The sequence below is a fragment of the Malania oleifera genome, chromosome 6 (assembly GCF_029873635.1).
Source record: "Malania oleifera isolate guangnan ecotype guangnan chromosome 6, ASM2987363v1, whole genome shotgun sequence".
Classification (NCBI taxonomy): Eukaryota; Viridiplantae; Streptophyta; class Magnoliopsida; order Santalales; family Ximeniaceae; genus Malania; species Malania oleifera.
The window spans coordinates 27834364-27853119 of record NC_080422.1 but is presented as its reverse complement, the minus strand read 5'-3'; the positions used below and the strand labels follow the sequence as shown (position 1 = coordinate 27853119).

The following is an 18756-nucleotide window of genomic DNA, read 5'->3' as shown; positions in this document are numbered from 1 at the left end:
ATTAATATGAATGCATCGTTCCATGACCGTCGTCAGCTCAAATTTACTTCCCATTTCAAAGTCGCTGCATCTTTCCTCACGCCATTGACAAAAGCCACTGCTTTCCAACCACTCCTTCTCTTCCTCTTACCCATAAATCGCTCTAATGACTTTCCTGCTATGGCTCTGGAAAGAAGGAATTTCGTGTCCACACCGACGTATCCTGAGAAGTTGAATATTATTTCACGCGCTTAAAGGGGATTATATAACGACTACATATAACTATACACACACACATACGCACTCTAGCTCTCTCTCTCTCTCTCTCTCTCTCTCTCTCTCCTTTTTTCACTTCTCATTTAAGTAATGGAGGGCACTGGTGCTCTGCTGGTTAGGAAGAAGTGTAACTCTTCTCTTTGGGCATCGAAGATAGTTGTAGTACTGCTATTGTTCTTGCTTCTTACCTATAGCCATGGAGGAAGAAGCAGCAGCAGCAGCAGCAGCAGCGGCAGAGGTTGCCACGCAGAAGAGAGGAAGGCTCTATTACGCATAAAGGACTTCGTCAAGTCCAACTGGCTTAGTTCTTCTTCTTCGTCTACTACTGATATTTTTCCTTCATGGGTGGCTGGGGAAGCAGAGAGTAATGACTGCTGTAAGTGGGAAAGGGTAAAGTGCAACGCCACTACTGGACGGCTCATGGACCTCTCCCTCTTTAATATCAACAACATAACCTATTATGAACGTTTAGAATGCATACGTTGTGACAAATGGCTTTTGAATGCCTCCCTCTTTCTCCCATTCCAGGACCTCACAACCCTTAATTTGTCTTTTAATCCCATCTCCGGCTTTCTTCCAAATCAAGGTATGTCAACTTAATACAATATGTTTTTTCTTTTTTTAATTATTATTTAGGGGTAAAATGACGAGCAATCACCGGGAGACCCATCGCTAGCGTATTTGTTATAGATTGGTGCATATCACTTGTATATGTATACTTTGAATATTTGACTCGTTATTGGGTCGGTGGAATAACTATTCTTTGAAATAAGATGTAAGAGGATAGCTATTACTTATTTATTCCCTATATAATAGGACTTATAGAAAGTTCACATTGTTATTTACTTTATAATAGCAACTTCCTTTCTTGTATAATCTATTTTTTTGGGATCAACTTTCCTGCAATCAATAAGAATCAAATCAATTATAACTAATCTATTCATAAGAATAGGCATTTGCGTATTTTAATTCGACTCACTCATGCATATTTTTTATTTTATATTAGTATAGTGATCATCTTTATCATGCGCGAAAAGCACATTGCTATGCATTAGCCAAACACTTGTTTCAGTATGTTTCATGCATTGTTGAAGATCAATTTGGAGCCACTTACCATACAGTAGGCATAGAAACTAGTCAGAATTTAATTTGATCCCACTGGTAATTGCACAATTAAGGAATTGATTTTGTTGATTGCAGGTTTTGAAAAATTAACAAGTTTGAAGAAGTTAGAAATCTTGGACTTGGCCTATAATTACTTTTACAAGAGAAACATCTTTCGATCACTTGGCCAACTGACTTCACTCAAGACTTTGATTCTTGGTCACAATGCTCTTGATGGATTCTTTCCGATCCAAGGCATGCTTACTTACTCTAGATTCATGTTCAAGTTTCGTTTTTTTTTTTTTTTGTTTTTTTTGTTTTTCCCAAGTCTTGTGGAGTTGAAAATATGTTATGTTCTTCAAAATACTTTAATTTTTCAGTTGACTAAAATAATTTTCATTTTGTATTTAGTTTCTTAACGATTTAAAAAATATCACCTTATTTTTTTTATAAAGACTTATAAGGATCTATATTTGCAGTTAAATTTTAGAATTCATTAATTACATAATGTCGTATTAGTATTTGAACTCATATAAATTAATGAGTTTGGTGTATTTGAACATTAATATAATACCATGTCATTGGTGAATGCCAAATCTTATTTAGAGAGAACCATTCCTTACAAGTTTTTTTCTATTGTTTTTAGTTTCTAATTTTTTTCACTTCTACTATTTAGGTCAAATAATTTCATCTTGTCCTGCTAAAGTTTAAAAATAATCATGAATGTTATCTAAATTGGTGTTATCTAATAGTTTAAATGATTTAATTTGATTTTGCTTCCTAATATTTGGGATCATTTTCAATGTTCCCCTTCAGTTATACTTGATCAGCCATTATATGTGTCTCTCATTTAACATAATTATGACCACCTCAGTTTTGACCTAGATCATTTACTAAATACAAGTTGGGTTGAATTTAACGACACTCGTTTTTAAAACATTTTCGTATAATTCAAGATGACATTCAAAATGATCCCAAAATTTTGGAAAATTTAAATTTTTTTAAAATGCAAACCTGACAATAATTTGGGGAACAATTAATTTTAAATTGGAGTCAACATTTCCTTATTTTAAACTTAAGAGTGGACATTAAGAATGTTCTTGAAGTAAGAAAATTGAAATTAACCCTTGCCATTTTCTAACTTTCATATAAAAATGCTAAAAAATTGGAACGTGTCATTTTTGTCACTTTTTGGAAACAATGGAGTTATTTTCAGTCCATAAAAATAGTCTTATTTTTTATTTCTAGATTTCTTAAAAATGAAAACATGTCTTATTTTCAATTTTATAAGATTTATATGGAGAACTTGAAAGTGGACGATTAATTAATTTAGACTGGGGCAGATAGTATGAAAAATAAAAATAACCTCAAATTTTGGTCTATAAAAATGAAATCAATTCAATTGGTAATTTTATTGTTATACACTTGCGTTATGTAAGTTATCATTTAATTGCACTTCTATTTCATGCATATTGAGATTTAGGTAACTTTCTTATGAGATATTGTTTATCAAAAATATAAAACATATATTAATTATATAATATATATATATATATATATATACATTAATTATTTCACCATAATCAAGATCATGAACAGTTTAGGTCGAATATTACTTTGTGTTTTTGCTATTGGGTGCAGAATTGTCATCTTTGAAGAACTTGGAAACGTTGGATCTAAGTCAAAATTTTTTCTTCTATTCCTTCGCTATGCAAGGTATGACGATGATTATTGAAATTCCTCTTTAAGCTCATGATTTTAATATGACGTCCTAAACACTACGATTTTGTATTTTATTTTTATGTTTGTTTTAGTGCCATAATGTGACTTGATATAAATTTCAAAAAATTTTGGAGCCTTTTAATGGAAATTAAATAAAAGCATTCCTATAAATTGGAAATATTAAAGTGTGTCATTTCATTTAATGTCATTTCATGGAGCATCTTATATTCTTTTAATCGAATGGCAGCTAAAAGTCATCTAAAAGTTAATAGCATATAAAATAGAGCAAACTTTGAGAATTACAGTGTACCAATTTTTTGTTACTTACATATGTATCTTGTTATATCTTTTAAAAGAATGCTATGTTTTTTGCGCTTGAGGTATTTTCAATAAATAGTTCCTCGAGTGGAATAAAGATTTTGTTTTTTTTTTGTTTTTATGTGAAAGTGGTGTGAGAACTCAAATAATTCCCTTAGAAATGTAGGATACTTTATAAAGTAAGAGGTGACTTACAAGAAAAGGGCAGATAGGATATATAGAGTTGTAGAAATTGTAGAGAGAGTTGATAGGAGTAAAAATATAAGGGAGGCGAACGATTATATATTAGAGGACGTAAGAATGAGAGGGAAAGAGAAAGAGATTAAGAGAGACATAGAGATAATTAAGGAGAGTGGGAGAGGAAATGAAAAGGATAAAATGATAAAGAGGGCAAAATTAGTGTACGAACCACACTGTGTGAATATTTTGAGAGGTCTGTTATAAAATTAATAAAGCAAATATTTATACCCCCACGCTGCCAAGTCAAATTTGGGATTACAAGTAGCTCCCAATTCCTTGCCTTGATAATTAGACTTAAAACCAATGTGTACTTGATAGACTCCCTTTATGTACTTAGATAAACACCTTGTCTTAATTTCACATTCATTACAATTTGACTTTATTTACCTTCCATTTTGGCTCATTTTTATTTGGGATGTGTCATAAGGTCCAAGGGCAAGTTAGGCTCCCCATTTGAGGCCCATTGAAGGCTTGAGAGTTAGTTGTTGCTTTGATCTTGACCTATTAAGCCCAAACACATTAGTCTATAACCCCTCTCAGGTCCAATCAACGCTTACCATTGGTCTTCATATTCCTTTTCTCACCCGCTTGAACACTTTAGAAACCGCCCTAATAGAGGCATATTCCTAGCAACTACTCCTTGACACTTGGCAACATAAAAGGAAACAAATAACAAACCACCCCCCCCCCCCCAAAAAATATAAATACACAAAATGAATTAGTAGATTCAACCTAACAGTATGTGCAAAGCATAACAAAGTGAGAGAGGGGGAATCTTATGGCAAAGAAGAGTGAAGGACATTCTTGTATAACAAGGAATGGCTAAGGCATTGCTTGATACTCAACCGGAAAGAATGGATGACACAACATTGGAAGATTTGAAAGCAAAGGCAGCATCTACAATACGCTTGTGTTTGGCCGACGAAGTTCTCTATCGGATGATGGAGGATGATTCTCTAGTAGCTATCTGGCGAAAGTTAGAAAGTCGTTACATGTCTAAATCCTTCAATAACAAACTTTTTCTTAAGTAGTGTTTATATTGGCTTAAGATGGTAGAAGGATATAGTCTAGATCAACACATCAATGCGTTTAATCAAATCGTAAGTGATCTTATGAGAGTTGATATGAAGTTTGATGAGGATGATAAGACTTTGATGCTGTTAAATTCTTTTGCCCTCAACTCATACCTACGAAAATCTTGTGACCACTCTTACATGGGGAAAATAAACACTTGATTTGGAAGAGGTAACAAGTGCTTTGTTAAATTTTAATCAAAGGTTGAAAATATGTGATGAAGGAGAAGGACTTGTGGTAAAGGTAGTAATGAGCGAAGCAAAGGAAATTTTAAAAATGGGCCTAATCAGAAATCCTGAAATCAATCCAGGAAGAAGAAGGAAATTCGATGTTATAAATACGGTAAAAAGGGGCATGTGAAACCGGAGTGTTCGAATTGGAAGAAGTGAAATGCTAATAAGCATGAGGGGATTTCTAAATCTATGAATGTTGTTCAAGAAGAGGATTCAGCGGAAGGTGATGTTCTATCAGTTTTAGTGGAGTCGGATAATCTAACAGACTTTTGGATACTTGATTCAGCATGTTCTTATCACATGACTCCAAACAAGGAGCGGTTCAACACTTACAGGTTAGTAAATTCTGGATTAGTTTTTATGGGTAATGATACTTCTTTCAAGATCGTTGGCATAGGAAATGTAGAGATAAAAATGTTTGATGGTGCTGTAAGAACATTGTGTAATGTAAGACATATACCTGAGTTGAGAAAGAGTTTGATATCTCTTGGAACTTTGGATTGTAATGACTTCAATTACAAGTCCAAAGGTGGAGTCTTAACCATATGGAAAGGTAATCTAACTGCAATAAAAGGGCAGAAATTGGATGGGAATATTTACATGTTATAGGGAACTACCATTGTAGCTGGAGTTGCAACTATGGATGCTGAATCAGATGAGACTGTCTTGTGGCATATGCATCTTGGGCATATAGGGGAACATGTCATGAAATAACTATACAAGAGGCAACTTTTAAAGTTCTTGAAATCATGTTAGGTGGAATTTCGCGAGATATGTGTTCTTGGAAAACAGAACAGGGCAAAGTTTAGATTAGCTACTCACAAGACGAAAGGAATTATTGACAATGTGCATTCAGATATTTGGGACCCGGTAAGAATTGCATCAAAGGGTGGATATGTGTATTATGTGAGTTTCATTGATGATTACTCACGGAAGGTCTGAGTTACTTCATACGTCACAAATCAAGTACACTTGCCAAGTTTATGATTTGGAAGGCTAAAATGGAGAACCAGACGGGGAGGAGAATCAAATATTTAAGGTCGAATAATGGGACCTAATACGTTGATTCTCTATTTATGGAGTTTTTTGCGGAGTAGGGCATCAAGAGACATTTTATAGTTCTCTGGAAACCTTAGCAAAATGGTGTGGTGGAACAGATGAAACAAACTTTTGTGGATAGGGCTTGGTGTCTCAAATTGAATGCAGGGCTACCAAAGAACTTCTGGGCCGAGACAGTTAGTATGACTTGTTTTCTGGTTAATTGATCACTAAGGGAATCACTAGTGGGTAAAGTGGTGGAAGAGGTTTGGACAAGAAATGCAGTAGACTACTTCGAATTGAAAGTATTCGAGTGTCCAGCCTATGTCCACGTGTCTAGTGAGGAGGGGTCTAAGCTTGACCCGAAGTCTCGTCGTTGCATCTTCTTAGGCTATCTAGAGGGTGTGACTGGATATAAGTTGTGGGACCTAGTGACAAATAGGGTGGTGATCAATAGAGATGTAGTTTTTGAAGAGAAGGCTATGGTGAAGTGTACTTAAGAGTTTGATGAACAGGAACAAGAGCCAGAAAACTGAGGCAGTGATGAACATATCATGCCGATGAAGTTGTAAGCTCAGGGCAACAGAAATGATCATGGTCCTGTGGTTGTAGGGAGCTCTAACTTGGAAAGCAAGCAAGTCGATGATATTCTGTTAAGAAGATCTAGACGCACTATTCGGCCTCTGCCAAGGTATGAGTTTGAAGAGTTAGTATCTTATGCTTTTCTTACTAGTTGCAACGATCCAACTACATTTCAAGAGGCGGTGCACGATTAGGGGAAAGATAGATGGATGAGAGCAATGATTAAGGAAATGAAGTCACTACGTAAAAATCAAATGTGGGAGTTGAAGAAGCTTCCAGATGGGAAGAAACCGATTAGGTGCAAATAGGTGTGCAGGAAGAAGAAGGCAATATCAGAAAAGGTAGGTAAGAAGTTCAAGGCATGGTTGGTGGTAAAAGGATACTCACAAAAGAAGGGGATAGATTATGATGAGATCTTTTCTCCAGTTGTTCGACATACTTCTATTAGAATTATGTTGGGGTTGGTAGCTCATTTTGATCTTCATCTGGAACAAATGGACGTGAAGACAACATTTCTTCACGGTGACTTGGAGGAACAAATTTACATGGTACAGCCGAAAGGATTTATTGAACCAAGAAAAGAAATTTTTTTTTGCAGGTTGAAGAAATCTCTTTGTGGGTTGAAACAGTATCCAAGGCAATGGTATAAACGGTTTGATTCCTATACGATATAAATTGGTTACAAATGATGTGAGTATGACAACTGCGTATATGTGAATAAACTTGATGATGACTTACTTATTTTCTTGTTATTGTATGTCGATGATATGTTGATAGCTACAAGAGAATTAACTGAGGTGAATCAGTTAAAGGACCCATTTTATAAGGAATTTGACATGAAGTATCTTGGTTCAACCAAGAAAATACTTGGGATGGAGATTAACCGAGATAGGACTACAAGGAGATTATGACTATCTCAGGGTGGTTATGTGGAGAAGGTGTTTGAGAGGTTTAGCATGGCTGATGCAAGACCTGTGTGTGCACCTCTAGCGAATCATTTCAAGTTGTCTACTATAAATTACCCAAGTTCAGATGAGGAAATTCGGTACATGTCAAAGGTCCCCTATGCTAGTGTTCTAGGGAGTTTAATATATGTCATGGTATATACAAGACCAAATTTAGCTTATGCAGTAAGCGTGGTGAGCAAGTTCCTCTTTAATCTCGAAAGGCAACATTGGGAAGCTGTAAAATGAATACTCAAATACTTGCAGGGTACAATAGATTATGGCATCATGTTCTGTAAGAAACAGGGTTGTCCTTCAATTATGGGGTTTGTCGATGTAGATTATGCTGGAGATATGGATTATAGAAGGTCTACAACGAGATATGTGTTTACCCTTGTAGGAGGACCAGTATGTTGGAGATCCATGGTACAGTCTCTGATAGCATTATCCACAATTGAGGCGGAACATATGGCAGTTTCCAAAGCTACAATGGAGGTCTTATGGCTTACTGGTTTACTCAAAGAGCTGAGGTTACAGCAAGATGGTGTGGTGCTACATTATGATAGTCAGAGTGCCATTTACTTAGTGAAGAATTAGGTATACCATGCTAGAACCACGCACATTGATGTGAGGTTCCACAAAGTTCTGGAATTGATTGCTTTAGGTGAACTTGTGTTAGAGAAAGTTCACACGTACAAAAATGTAGTGGATATTCTAACGAAATCAGTTACTAGGTAAATTTCAGGCATTGCTTGGACTTACTCCATGTCTTCAAGTAATAGAAGGGAGACATGTCCAACCTAGCAATTTTAAAATTCATGATGGACCAAAGAATGAATTGCTATTGATGTATTTTTTCAAACTTTATACAACCCTATGTAAATGGGAAACATAAAATTGAATCTAATTAATCTACACGTTCATGTCCATATTTAGATGATATTCTGACTTCTCTTAAATAGGAAGTTCACGTAATATTAGTTCCCAATTTTCTTGATACTTGCTATGATGTTAGGCTAGATTGTTGCCATGAATTATGGCCTTCCTCAACAGGTTTAGTTCAGTTTAAACATTTCTTTAAAGTACAAAAATAAATTCAAATCGAAAACTCGGTTCCCTGCTTTTGTGAACCAAATCGAAACGATGCAAATAAAAAACTAGTCGATTTCAGTTCGGTTAGGGACAATTTGTCAGTTTTGTTGTTCCCTTACTTCTCGAAAGGCATATAATAAGTAAGATATATGGAATGCTGTTAGAAGTGTAAATTTGGTTTTAGTTTTCTAAATGCCACCACATTTCTTGACCTTTGCCATTGTAAAATTGTGATAAGAAGGGAATCAAAGCATTCAAAAAATTTCTATGTATATAAGAGACACAACATAACTTATTCTTTAAGCAATCTTAGCTTTTTAAATTGGATATAATATTTATATTTCATTACAAAAGGTCTGAAAGTCAATAAACTCTTATTTTGCTCATCATATTTACTTTCCTCACAGGAATGCCATATTAAATTCCAACTCAAAACCCTTATTCATTGATATATATATTCTTATATTTTTTTTCTCTTTAGATGAGTGCAAAATTTTGAGTATGTATAACACCGTAATTTTTTTTTTAGAAATACATTGTTGCATAAGTTAGAAATAACTTTAATCTATAAAACCTAATAACCCTAGATCATCATGTCATTCAATTAAGAAAACTATATGTGAAATAAATACCTAAATCTATAGATGTGTTTGATTTGATTGTCCAACAGTCTTTAGCAGAGAGTTTTGATCTTCCATAGTCAAATTCTTAAATGCCTCACTTGTGTTCTTCTCTTTAGATGGGGAAAAGAAAGAACGTGAAAATGTTTCTGATTTGGCTTGGGGACCATAGCCTTATTAGGTTTTCCTTATATACTAGGTTATTTTAGAAGCCCATCAGTCCTAAATTAACTTAGTATTGAGTTTCTACACATTACAAAGCCCATACTCAATAGATGTTAAAATAGCCTAAAAACATAATTGCTTTTAAATATGTGAACCCACAATAGGAAATTAAAATTTCCTAACAATCTCCCACTTGGGCGACACATAAATATCGGAAACAATTATACTACCCAAACCTTATGTGTACGCAATATGGCTATTATCCTTATAACATCTCCTTAATTCAATCTTGTTCATCTCATATACTAGCATGAGATCAAAGCGGCATTCATTACACTCATATTCCTAATTGAACACATCAATGGTCACAACTCTAATACACTTAAATGGCATAGATCGAGTATGAATGTGTAGCATGGTAATATGCATTCTCCTTAACCTTAACATGCATATCTCAACTAGTCCTACCTTAATCCTTATGAGATCAACCTTAGTTCCTTAATCGTTAGTTCTTCCAAAAGGAAGATAACATTCAGACTCACAAATACAAAAAAATGCATTCCTTTATTACTTTATTTCTGCAAAAAATAAAATCAAATATGAACTCCCACTAAATCGCAACATCTTCAAACAAGACAACTCCCGCACGAGCAATGTACTCATGAAACACCTTAGGCGATAAACCCTTGGTGAGTGGATATGCAACCATGGACTTTGTCCCAATATGTTCTGTCGACACTTAACGACTCTGAACCCTTTCCTTAACCACCAGAAAATTTATGTCAATATGCTTTGACTTGGTGGAGCTTCTGTTGTTGTTTGAATACAACACCACAAACTTATTGTCATAATAGATCTTGAGCGGGTTTTCAACTCTGTCCAAGATATGTAGCCTCGTGACAAAATTCCGCACCCGAATTCCTTAATTAGATGCCTCGTAGCATGCTATAAATTTTTCTACCATGGTCAAAGGAGTTATGAGAGTTTGCCTAATACTCTTCTAGGAAATAACACCTTCATCCAGTAGAAAGATATAGCCAAAAGTGGATCTCTTACTGTCTTGGCATTTAATGAAATCAGAATCAGAATACCCAATGATCTCAAGTTGATATGATTTCCTGCAGGTGAACATGTAGTTTTTTATTCTTTGAAGATACCTCATAACCCTCTTGGTTGCCTTCCAATGATCTAATCATGGGTTACTCAAATATTGGCCTAAAATTCCAACTATGTACACCAAATCATGACATGTACATACTTGAGCATACATAAAACTCCCTACAGTTCACGCATAAAGAATATTTTGCATTTCCTTCTTTTCAACCTTAGTCTTGGGGCATTGACTGAGACTAAACCTTTCTCCCTTAGCTATGGGTGTATCTCCTAGGTGAGAGTCTTTCATGCCAAATCTAGCAAGTACCCTTTTGATATACCTCTTTTTTGATAGCCCAAGTCTACCTCAAGAGTGATCACTATGTATCTAAATTCCTAATACAAAATTGGTGTCCCCAAGATCTTTTATCTCAATATTTTTGGTTAGAAATCTCTTGGTTTCATGCAATAATCCTATATCACTACTTGCCAGCAATATGTCATTGGCATATAAAATCAGTAATATAACCTTACTCCCATTGACCTTATGGTATACACAATCATCAACTGAATTTATCTTAAAATCATACGAGATGATTACTTGATGAAACTTGTGATACCATTGACGGGAAGCGTGCTTGAGCCCATAAATGGATTTCTTTAATTTGTAGACTATATTTTCTGAATTTCCAAATTAAAATTTTTAGGTTGAACTATATAAATCATTTCATCAATATCACCATTGAGAAACTTTGTCTTTACATCCATGTAATAAAGCTCTAAGTCCAAATGAGCCATCAATGCCATTATAATCCTGAAAGAGTCTTTCAATGAAACTGGAGAGAAAGTATCTTAATAATCAATGTCTTCCTTCTGAGTGAATTCCTTTGCAACTATACGTGCCTTATATCTCTTAATATTACCCCTTAAAACCTCTTGGTCTTAAATATCCATTTGCAACCAATGGGCTTCACACCTTTGAGTAATTTGACGAGATCCCAAATGTCATTTGCTTTCATGGAATTCATCTCATCATTCATGGCATTAATCCACTTCTAAGAACTTGAACTTTGTTTGACTTGATGCAAGTTGATTGGACCATCTTCCACCACACCTATGTCAAACTCATATTCTTGGAGAAAAAACAATATAATCATCCGAAATCGCACTTCTCCTTTCTCTAGTGGAGCTCCTTAATTTCGTTACTTCTTGAGGTTGTTGAGTTTGCTTTTCTAGAGCAATATCCTCATTTTGTGTAGGGAGTACAATGATATTGTCTTGTATTCTTTCTTGAACATGTACAATAGCAATACTAGGAAGAGAAATAAATTCCTTCTCAAAGACAATATCCCAAACCTTATCTCCCCCCACAAACTCAACTTCCTCAAGAAACTTGACGTTTCCCATCTCAAAGAAGGTCATTGTCGAGGAATCATAAAATTTATAACCCCTTGACCTTTCAGCATACCCAGTAAAGTAGTAGTTCATTGTCCTTAGGTCTAGTTTCTTTTCATTTTACCTATATGGCCTAACCTCAGTCGGACAGCCCCAAAGGTGTAAATGCCGAATACTTGGCCTTTTGCTAGTTTAAAGTTCATAAGGAGTTTTAGCTACAACCTTGCATGGCACCCTAATCAGTATATATGCTGCAATCTTTAGTGCTTCTCCCCAAAGAGATTCTAGTAAAGAAGAATGACAAATCACACATCTTACCATATCCTTAAGCGTAATGTCTCGTCTCTTAGCAACACCATTCTTGCTAGGTTTCTTTGGCATAGTGTACTATGGGACAATACCGCATTCCTCTAGGAATTTAGCAAAAGGTTCTAGATGTTGTTCTCCTGATCTGTCATATCTACCATAGTATTCACCACCACAGTCATATTTGACGCCTTAATTTTCTCGCCTACATGGTTCTTAACTTTGGCTTTGAAAGCCTTGAACACGTCTAGAGATTGTGACTTCTCATGTATCAAATAAAGGTACCCATAGCATGAGCACTCATCTATGAATGTATAAAATACTTTTGTCCATTCCAAGAAGCCGTAGGGAATGGGGATCTAGTGGCACATAATTTTATTTTTTTGTCAGTTTCCCCTTAATAAATTCAACACAAACTATAAAGTCTATTAAGTTAAGGGGTCCCAAGATTCTGTCTAACACAAGCCTTTCCATTCTCTGTCAAGAAATATGTCCTAACCGCTTGTGCCATAAGGTAGCGAAATCCGCCTCAATTTTGCATTTAGTACCTCGTAAACTAATATGCAATGACTCGTTATTAGAGGCAATAGTATCTAACATATATATCTTGTCAACCAATGATCCTATTGCAATCATATTTGAATATTAACAAAAGAAAAAATTTATTATTTCTAAAAGAACAAGAATAACCAAATTTGTCCAATACCGAAATTTAAACCAAATTCTATCTAAAAGACGGTACCACATATGCCTCTTCCAAATCCAAAATACAAATGGATTTTAATAACAATCTAAATGTCCCAATTGCCTTAACCTCAACTTTATTGTCATCACCTATATAGATGAATCTTTCAGCATCAACCGACTTTTAACTTCTCAGGTAGTCATGCATTGACACACTTACGTGAGTAGTAGCACTCAAATCTACCCACCAAGTATGTAAAGGTATTATAGCCAAATTAGCTTCAAAACAAACTAAAGTTAGAAGCGTACCCTTCTTTTTCCACCAAGCGGCATAATCAGGACAGTCCCTCTTGAGGTGTCCTCCCTTCTTGTAGAAGTAGCAGCCAAATTCTTGGTCTAGTTTCTTTTACAGTTTTCCTTGGGATGTTCCAACTGCGGCAACTTTATCCTTCTTCCTTTTGTTATCCTTAGAGGAATTTTCTAAGTGAGTACTTTTCATCTTTTCTCGCTTAATCCTTTCCTCTTCTTGCACACAATGAGCAATGAGCTCATTCAAAGTCCGCTTATCCTTCGGAGTGTTATAACTCACAGTGAACTGATTGTATTTTGTTGGAAGGGAAATCAAAACTAAGTGCATGAGCAAATCATCAGACAATTCTAACTTAAGTGCCTTTAGCTTTGAAGCAATATTAGACATTTCCATAACATATTCCCTGATACTATCTTTTCCTTTATACCTCATTTAAACAAGACTAGAAAAAGGATGCTTGTTTCAACCTTTTTGTCTTTTGCAAAACGTTTTTATAGTTCATCAAGAAATACCTTAGCATCGTCCTCATCAAACATTCCACCCCTAAATACTTCTGAAACAGAGTGTTTCATGATCACTAAGCTGATTCGATTAGAACGCTCCCACCTCTCCAACGCCCTCTTCACATTAGCGGTACTTGTATCCATAACAGCTGGAGGTCGTTGTATCCATAGTGCAAGATCTAGATCCATACAACCTAGAACAATCATAACATTTTCCTTCTAGTTCTTAAAGTTGGAACCGTTAAGTTGTGGAATGGAATTTATGTAGATAGAAATCATAGTAGGAGATGCAGTAACTAAATGTAGACCGAAACCAAACAACATGTTCAGTCATAATATACAATTCATATTATATTCCTAAATCAGTTCCATATATACATGACATGTATATTAACAAATAAAAGTGGGCCTCATATGAAGATACCTAGTACAACATTAATATTCTATCTTTGGACAAAAATATTAACTTGTTAGTGGTATTCTTCATGCAGTGATCAAATATTTACAATAAGTCCTATCAAACAACAAGTTCTTTGGACCAATTTATTATTCACATGGGTAACCTAACAATTGTAAAATTTCTATCACCTCAAGTATGCAAGCCGTTTTGATAGCTATAGCAATGACCTTCTTTTGGGCTAATCATTACTTGCACAAACAACACACATACGTCACTAATGTTTCAATATAAATGCACCAACATAATAGAGGTTACTTGACAACTTATTACTTCAATATACTTATGCTGAAACACTCAACACACAAAAATTACCTTAGAAAGAAAAAAAAAATTTCTTTCCTTCACAGGCACTGAAACCTAAAGTCCCACTTTTATTTTTATTTGTTTATTTTTTTAGCCAGCAAGCCCTGAAGAATTTCCTTATTTTTCTTTTTCTGTTTTGATTGGAATTACTCCAAATCGATCCCAAACCTTAAAAATCCTAAATTAGGGCTGAAAAAACGTGACTTTAAGCATGGTGAATAAAATTCCTTTAACCGTAAAACATGTTGATCCATAAAATCATGCAATAACACATCAAATCTAGGTTTTCTTTAAACTTTAGAATGAAAAACTTAGATTTAGGGTTTTAATACAATCAATATCATTCTTAGATCATATCATGCACAGTTTCTTAATCAACAACATAATTAGGCTCTAATACTACTTGTTATAAATAACTTTAATTCATAAAACGTAACAACCCAAGATCAGCATGTTATTCAATTAAGAAAACTAAACGCATAATAAATACCTAGATCCATAGATGTGTCTGATTTTATTGTTCAACAGCCTTTAGCAAAGAATTCTGATTTTCCACAGTCAATTCTTTAAGTGTCTCACTTGTGTTCTTCTCTTTAGATGGAGAAAATAAAGAACGTGAAATTGTTTCTGATTTGACTTAGGGACCATAACCCTATTAGGTTTTCCTTATATACTAGGTTATTTTAGAAGCCTATCAATCTTAAATTAACTTAGTACTGGGTTTCTACATATTGCAAAACTCATAACCAATAGATGTTAAAATAGCATAGTAACATAATTGCTTTTAAATATGTGAGGGCACAATATAAAATTAAAATTTCCCAAGAGCATATATTTGAAAATGTTTTAAAATTGTCTCAGATTCCAAAAGACTATCCAAGTTGAGCAAGCTAAGCTACCTTGATCTGAGCAGCAATGGTTTTTCCCAATCCGTATTAAAGCTTTTAAGGGTGCTCCAAGCTCTTAGATATCTATCTCTTGAGGCAAATTCAATTATTGGACAACTTTCTGACTTGGGTATGTGTTTGAAACCTTCTCACTTTTTGGTTTAATTCATTTTAATTCTTATGCTCATAGTAATTGACAAAAAATGTCTTTTCTTTTTCAAAATTTACACGTCTTTTGCAGATATGTTGAATGATATTTTCTTTTTCAAATTTTACACTTCTTTTGCAGATACATTAGCTTTTAGGAATTTGGAGGTCTTAAATTTGGGGGATAATTTTTTGAGTGGGAGTATTCCTCCAAGTATACGAGCATTACCTTCTCTCAAGGCTTTATCTTTGGCTCGCACTAAGATTAATGGTTCTTTACCTCCAGGTAAGAATTAAGCAGCATGTCTAGCTTATCAATCCATTCATATTAAATTTTCCTTGCAAATTGTTTTGTTCCATGTAGTCTGATGGAAAGAGAATCAAAACTGTGAAATCATTACTTGTTTGATTTCTTTTGCAGATTTGTGTGAACTGAACAAACTTCAAGAGTTGGATCTTAGTGAAAACAATCTCGAAGGGACCGTTCCTCCATGTTTGAATAATTTGAAAAATCTTAGGCTTCTGGATCTCTCCAAGAATCAATTCACAGGGAAACTTTATGAATCTCTCATTTCCGGCCTAACAGCAATGGAGTACATTGATTTTAGCAACAATTGCTTCGAGGGCATATTCTCATTTAGCTCATTTGCAAATCATTCCAAGCTTGAGGTTGTTCGATTCCATAGTTTCAGTCACAAGTTCCAAGTGGAAACTGACTTATCAATTTGGGTTCCTAAATTTCAACTAAAGGTCCTTAATTTATCAAACTGCAACCTAAATAGACTCTCCGGTGGTCATATTCCAAAATTCCTTTGGGGCCAATACAAGTTAAGAACCATCGATCTTTCTAACAATAACTTGACAGGACATTTTCCCAAGCTGTTGCTAGAAAACAATCCAAGACTAGAATTCCTAATTCTTAGGAACAACTCTTTGGTGGGTCAATTTCGTTTGCCACCAATAGCTTCCTTGGATATTGATGTCTCAGACAATAAGCTGGTTGGTGAAATTCAGTCAAACATAGGGGAGATGCTTCCGCAAACAAGACGTCTAAACGTATCCAGAAATGCTTTTGAAGGACGTGTTCCATCCTCGATCAGCAACATGAGTGAGATTTGGGGATTAGACATGTCCTTCAACAATTTTTCAGGAGAGGTACCAAAAGAATTGCTTGCAGCTTGCACCCAGCTGGAGTTTTTGGATTTGTCTCACAATATGTTTCATGGTCATATATTTTCAAAACACTTAAATATAAGCAGAATAAGTTTTCTGCGTCTGGACCACAACCACTTCTCTGGAACTCTATGCAATTTAACAGATTTGAATGATTTATCGATTTTAGATATTAGCAGCAATTACTTGTCTGGTCAGATTCCTCATTTGTTAGGCAGTAAACACTCATTGTCTATACTCAACATGCGGAAGAATCTATTCAGTGGTCAATTTTCATGTGAAAATATTCCTAACGAATATTTAGACATTTCTTATAATGATCTTTCGGGAACTTTACCTTCATGTTCAATGTGTCGAGATTTGCAATACTTGCATTTAGAAGGGAACAGAATTGGAGGATCAATACCAGAAGCTTTTCTGAATTTTTCAAAAATATTGTCACTAAACATTAGGAATAACCGTTTATTTGGAAAGATTCCAAGTGTGATTGGATCGCTTTCTAGATTAAAAGTCCTTTTGTTGAGTGGAAACCATTTGAGTGGACTAATGCCAAATGAGTTGTGTCAATTAAGTGAAATAAGCATAATGGATCTCTCCAATAACTCTCTTTCTGGGTCAATACCCCACTGCTTCAGCAACATCACTTTTGGAAATTTAGGGGCTGACCGATTCAGCTTTTCAGAAATTTTAGAATTCACGTCGACTCGATCTTCGAATTGGAAATCTAGAGGTTTACTGAAGGGGCACAAAGATGTTACGGTGGTAATTCAATATTATGCATGGCAAGAAGAAGTTGGTTTTGTCACAAAAAGCATATTCAGGACCTACAAGGGTGGGATCCTAAATAACATGTCTGGATTGGACTTGTCATGTAACAACCTCACAGGTGAAATCCCATATGAACTAGGAAATTTAAGTTCAATTCATGCAATGAACTTGTCCCGCAATCGATTTTCCGGTCCTATACCAAGCGCTTTCTCAAACCTATGCCAAATAGAGAGCTTGGACCTCTCTTACAACCGTTTGAATGGGGAAATCCCTTCAATACTTGTTGATCTAACCTTCTTGGCAGTGTTTAACGTGGTTTATAACAATTTATCAGGTAGAGTTCCAGACAAGGGGCAATTCTTGACATTCGACGCAAGTAGTTTCGTTGGAAATCCATTTCTTTGTGGGCAAGTACTGAAAAAAAATTGCAGCCCCATTGTTGAGTCACCTCACTCGCCAGACAAAAGCGATGGGAAATGGTATAAAGTGGATCCAGTGACCTTCTTTGCAAGTTTTACTGCTTCATACGTCACATTTTTCTTGGGGGTCATAGCTATTCTCTATGTCAATCCTACTTGGCAACAAAGGTTGTTCTATCTAGTTGAAGAATGGTTCTTTTTGTGCTTCTATTTTTTTTATGATGCTATTCGCAAGTTTGTAGCACGCATGCGCTGATAGTTGTTATGTAATTAATTATATGTTTGGCTGGTATAAGATTATGAGAGTCTATTTAGGTATGATAGACATACCTTATGTATTGTCCAATATAATGTGTACTCTTAATTGAATTATAAATTAGCATGTATGACAAGTTTGCTGGTCTTCGATGGAAGCTCCTAGAGTTAACGTTGCAGCATTATATTTAGATTAGTAGAAAAGTTATGGTCTGTCCCAACTGCAGTGAAAGTGTCTTGGTCCCTTCATTTGATCATTTTATAGTTCTATACATTTTCGAGTTCATTTATCTTTTTTTTTTTTTTTTCGAAAAAAACACAACATCCAAATATTCAAATACCCAAATCTCAATTACGAAATCCCGCAATTGTAAAGACCAACCATTTCTTATCCTTTATGTATGTATGTATGTATGTATGTGTGTATGTTCTCCTACGCTTCATACTTCTCTAGTATTGCATCTTATGGCACCAAGTATATCAAGTCATATACACATCACAAAAGAAACCTATACATCTAATTTAATTAGATCATGTAGCACATTTTTTCTTGCATGCCCAATGCATCTAATTACAATTTCAACCCTCTCCCTCCTTTCAGGAATGCAAATTTGTGTGTGGCATGAGTTTGAAACAAGTGGAATTACAAATTAGTGGAAAATGGAAA

At 34.9% G+C, this 18756-nt stretch overlaps 1 protein-coding gene across 2 annotated transcripts; it reads left to right on the top strand.

Moving 5' to 3' along the window:
• The first annotated feature begins 271 nt into the window (after positions 1 to 271).
• On the top strand, positions 272 to 18244 carry LOC131157566 (receptor-like protein 15). Of its 2 annotated transcripts, XM_058111811.1 has the most exons (6): positions 272 to 841; positions 1456 to 1614; positions 3001 to 3075; positions 15302 to 15457; positions 15617 to 15760; positions 15896 to 18244. In XM_058111811.1, the coding sequence occupies exons 1-6, from the start codon at positions 346 to 348 to the stop codon at positions 18088 to 18090; spliced, it is 3225 nt and encodes a 1074-aa protein (XP_057967794.1). In that variant the 5' UTR covers positions 272 to 345; the 3' UTR covers positions 18091 to 18244. The 2 variants fall into 2 exon arrangements, with proteins under 2 accessions (XP_057967794.1, XP_057967795.1); XM_058111812.1 differs by lacking the exon at positions 1456 to 1614 and having other exon boundaries at positions 274 to 841.
• The last annotated feature ends 512 nt before the right edge of the window (positions 18245 to 18756 follow it).

Coding starts and splice junctions, on each gene's coding strand:
- LOC131157566 (XM_058111811.1), top strand. CDS start 346: ATGGAGGGCACTGGTGCTCTGCTGGTTAGGAAGAAGTGTAACTCTTCT. Junction 3,076..15,301: donor CTATTCCTTCGCTATGCAAG/GTATGACGATGA, acceptor AAATTGTCTCAG/ATTCCAAAAGACTATCCAAG. Junction 15,761..15,895: donor TAATGGTTCTTTACCTCCAG/GTAAGAATTAAG, acceptor TTTCTTTTGCAG/ATTTGTGTGAACTGAACAAA.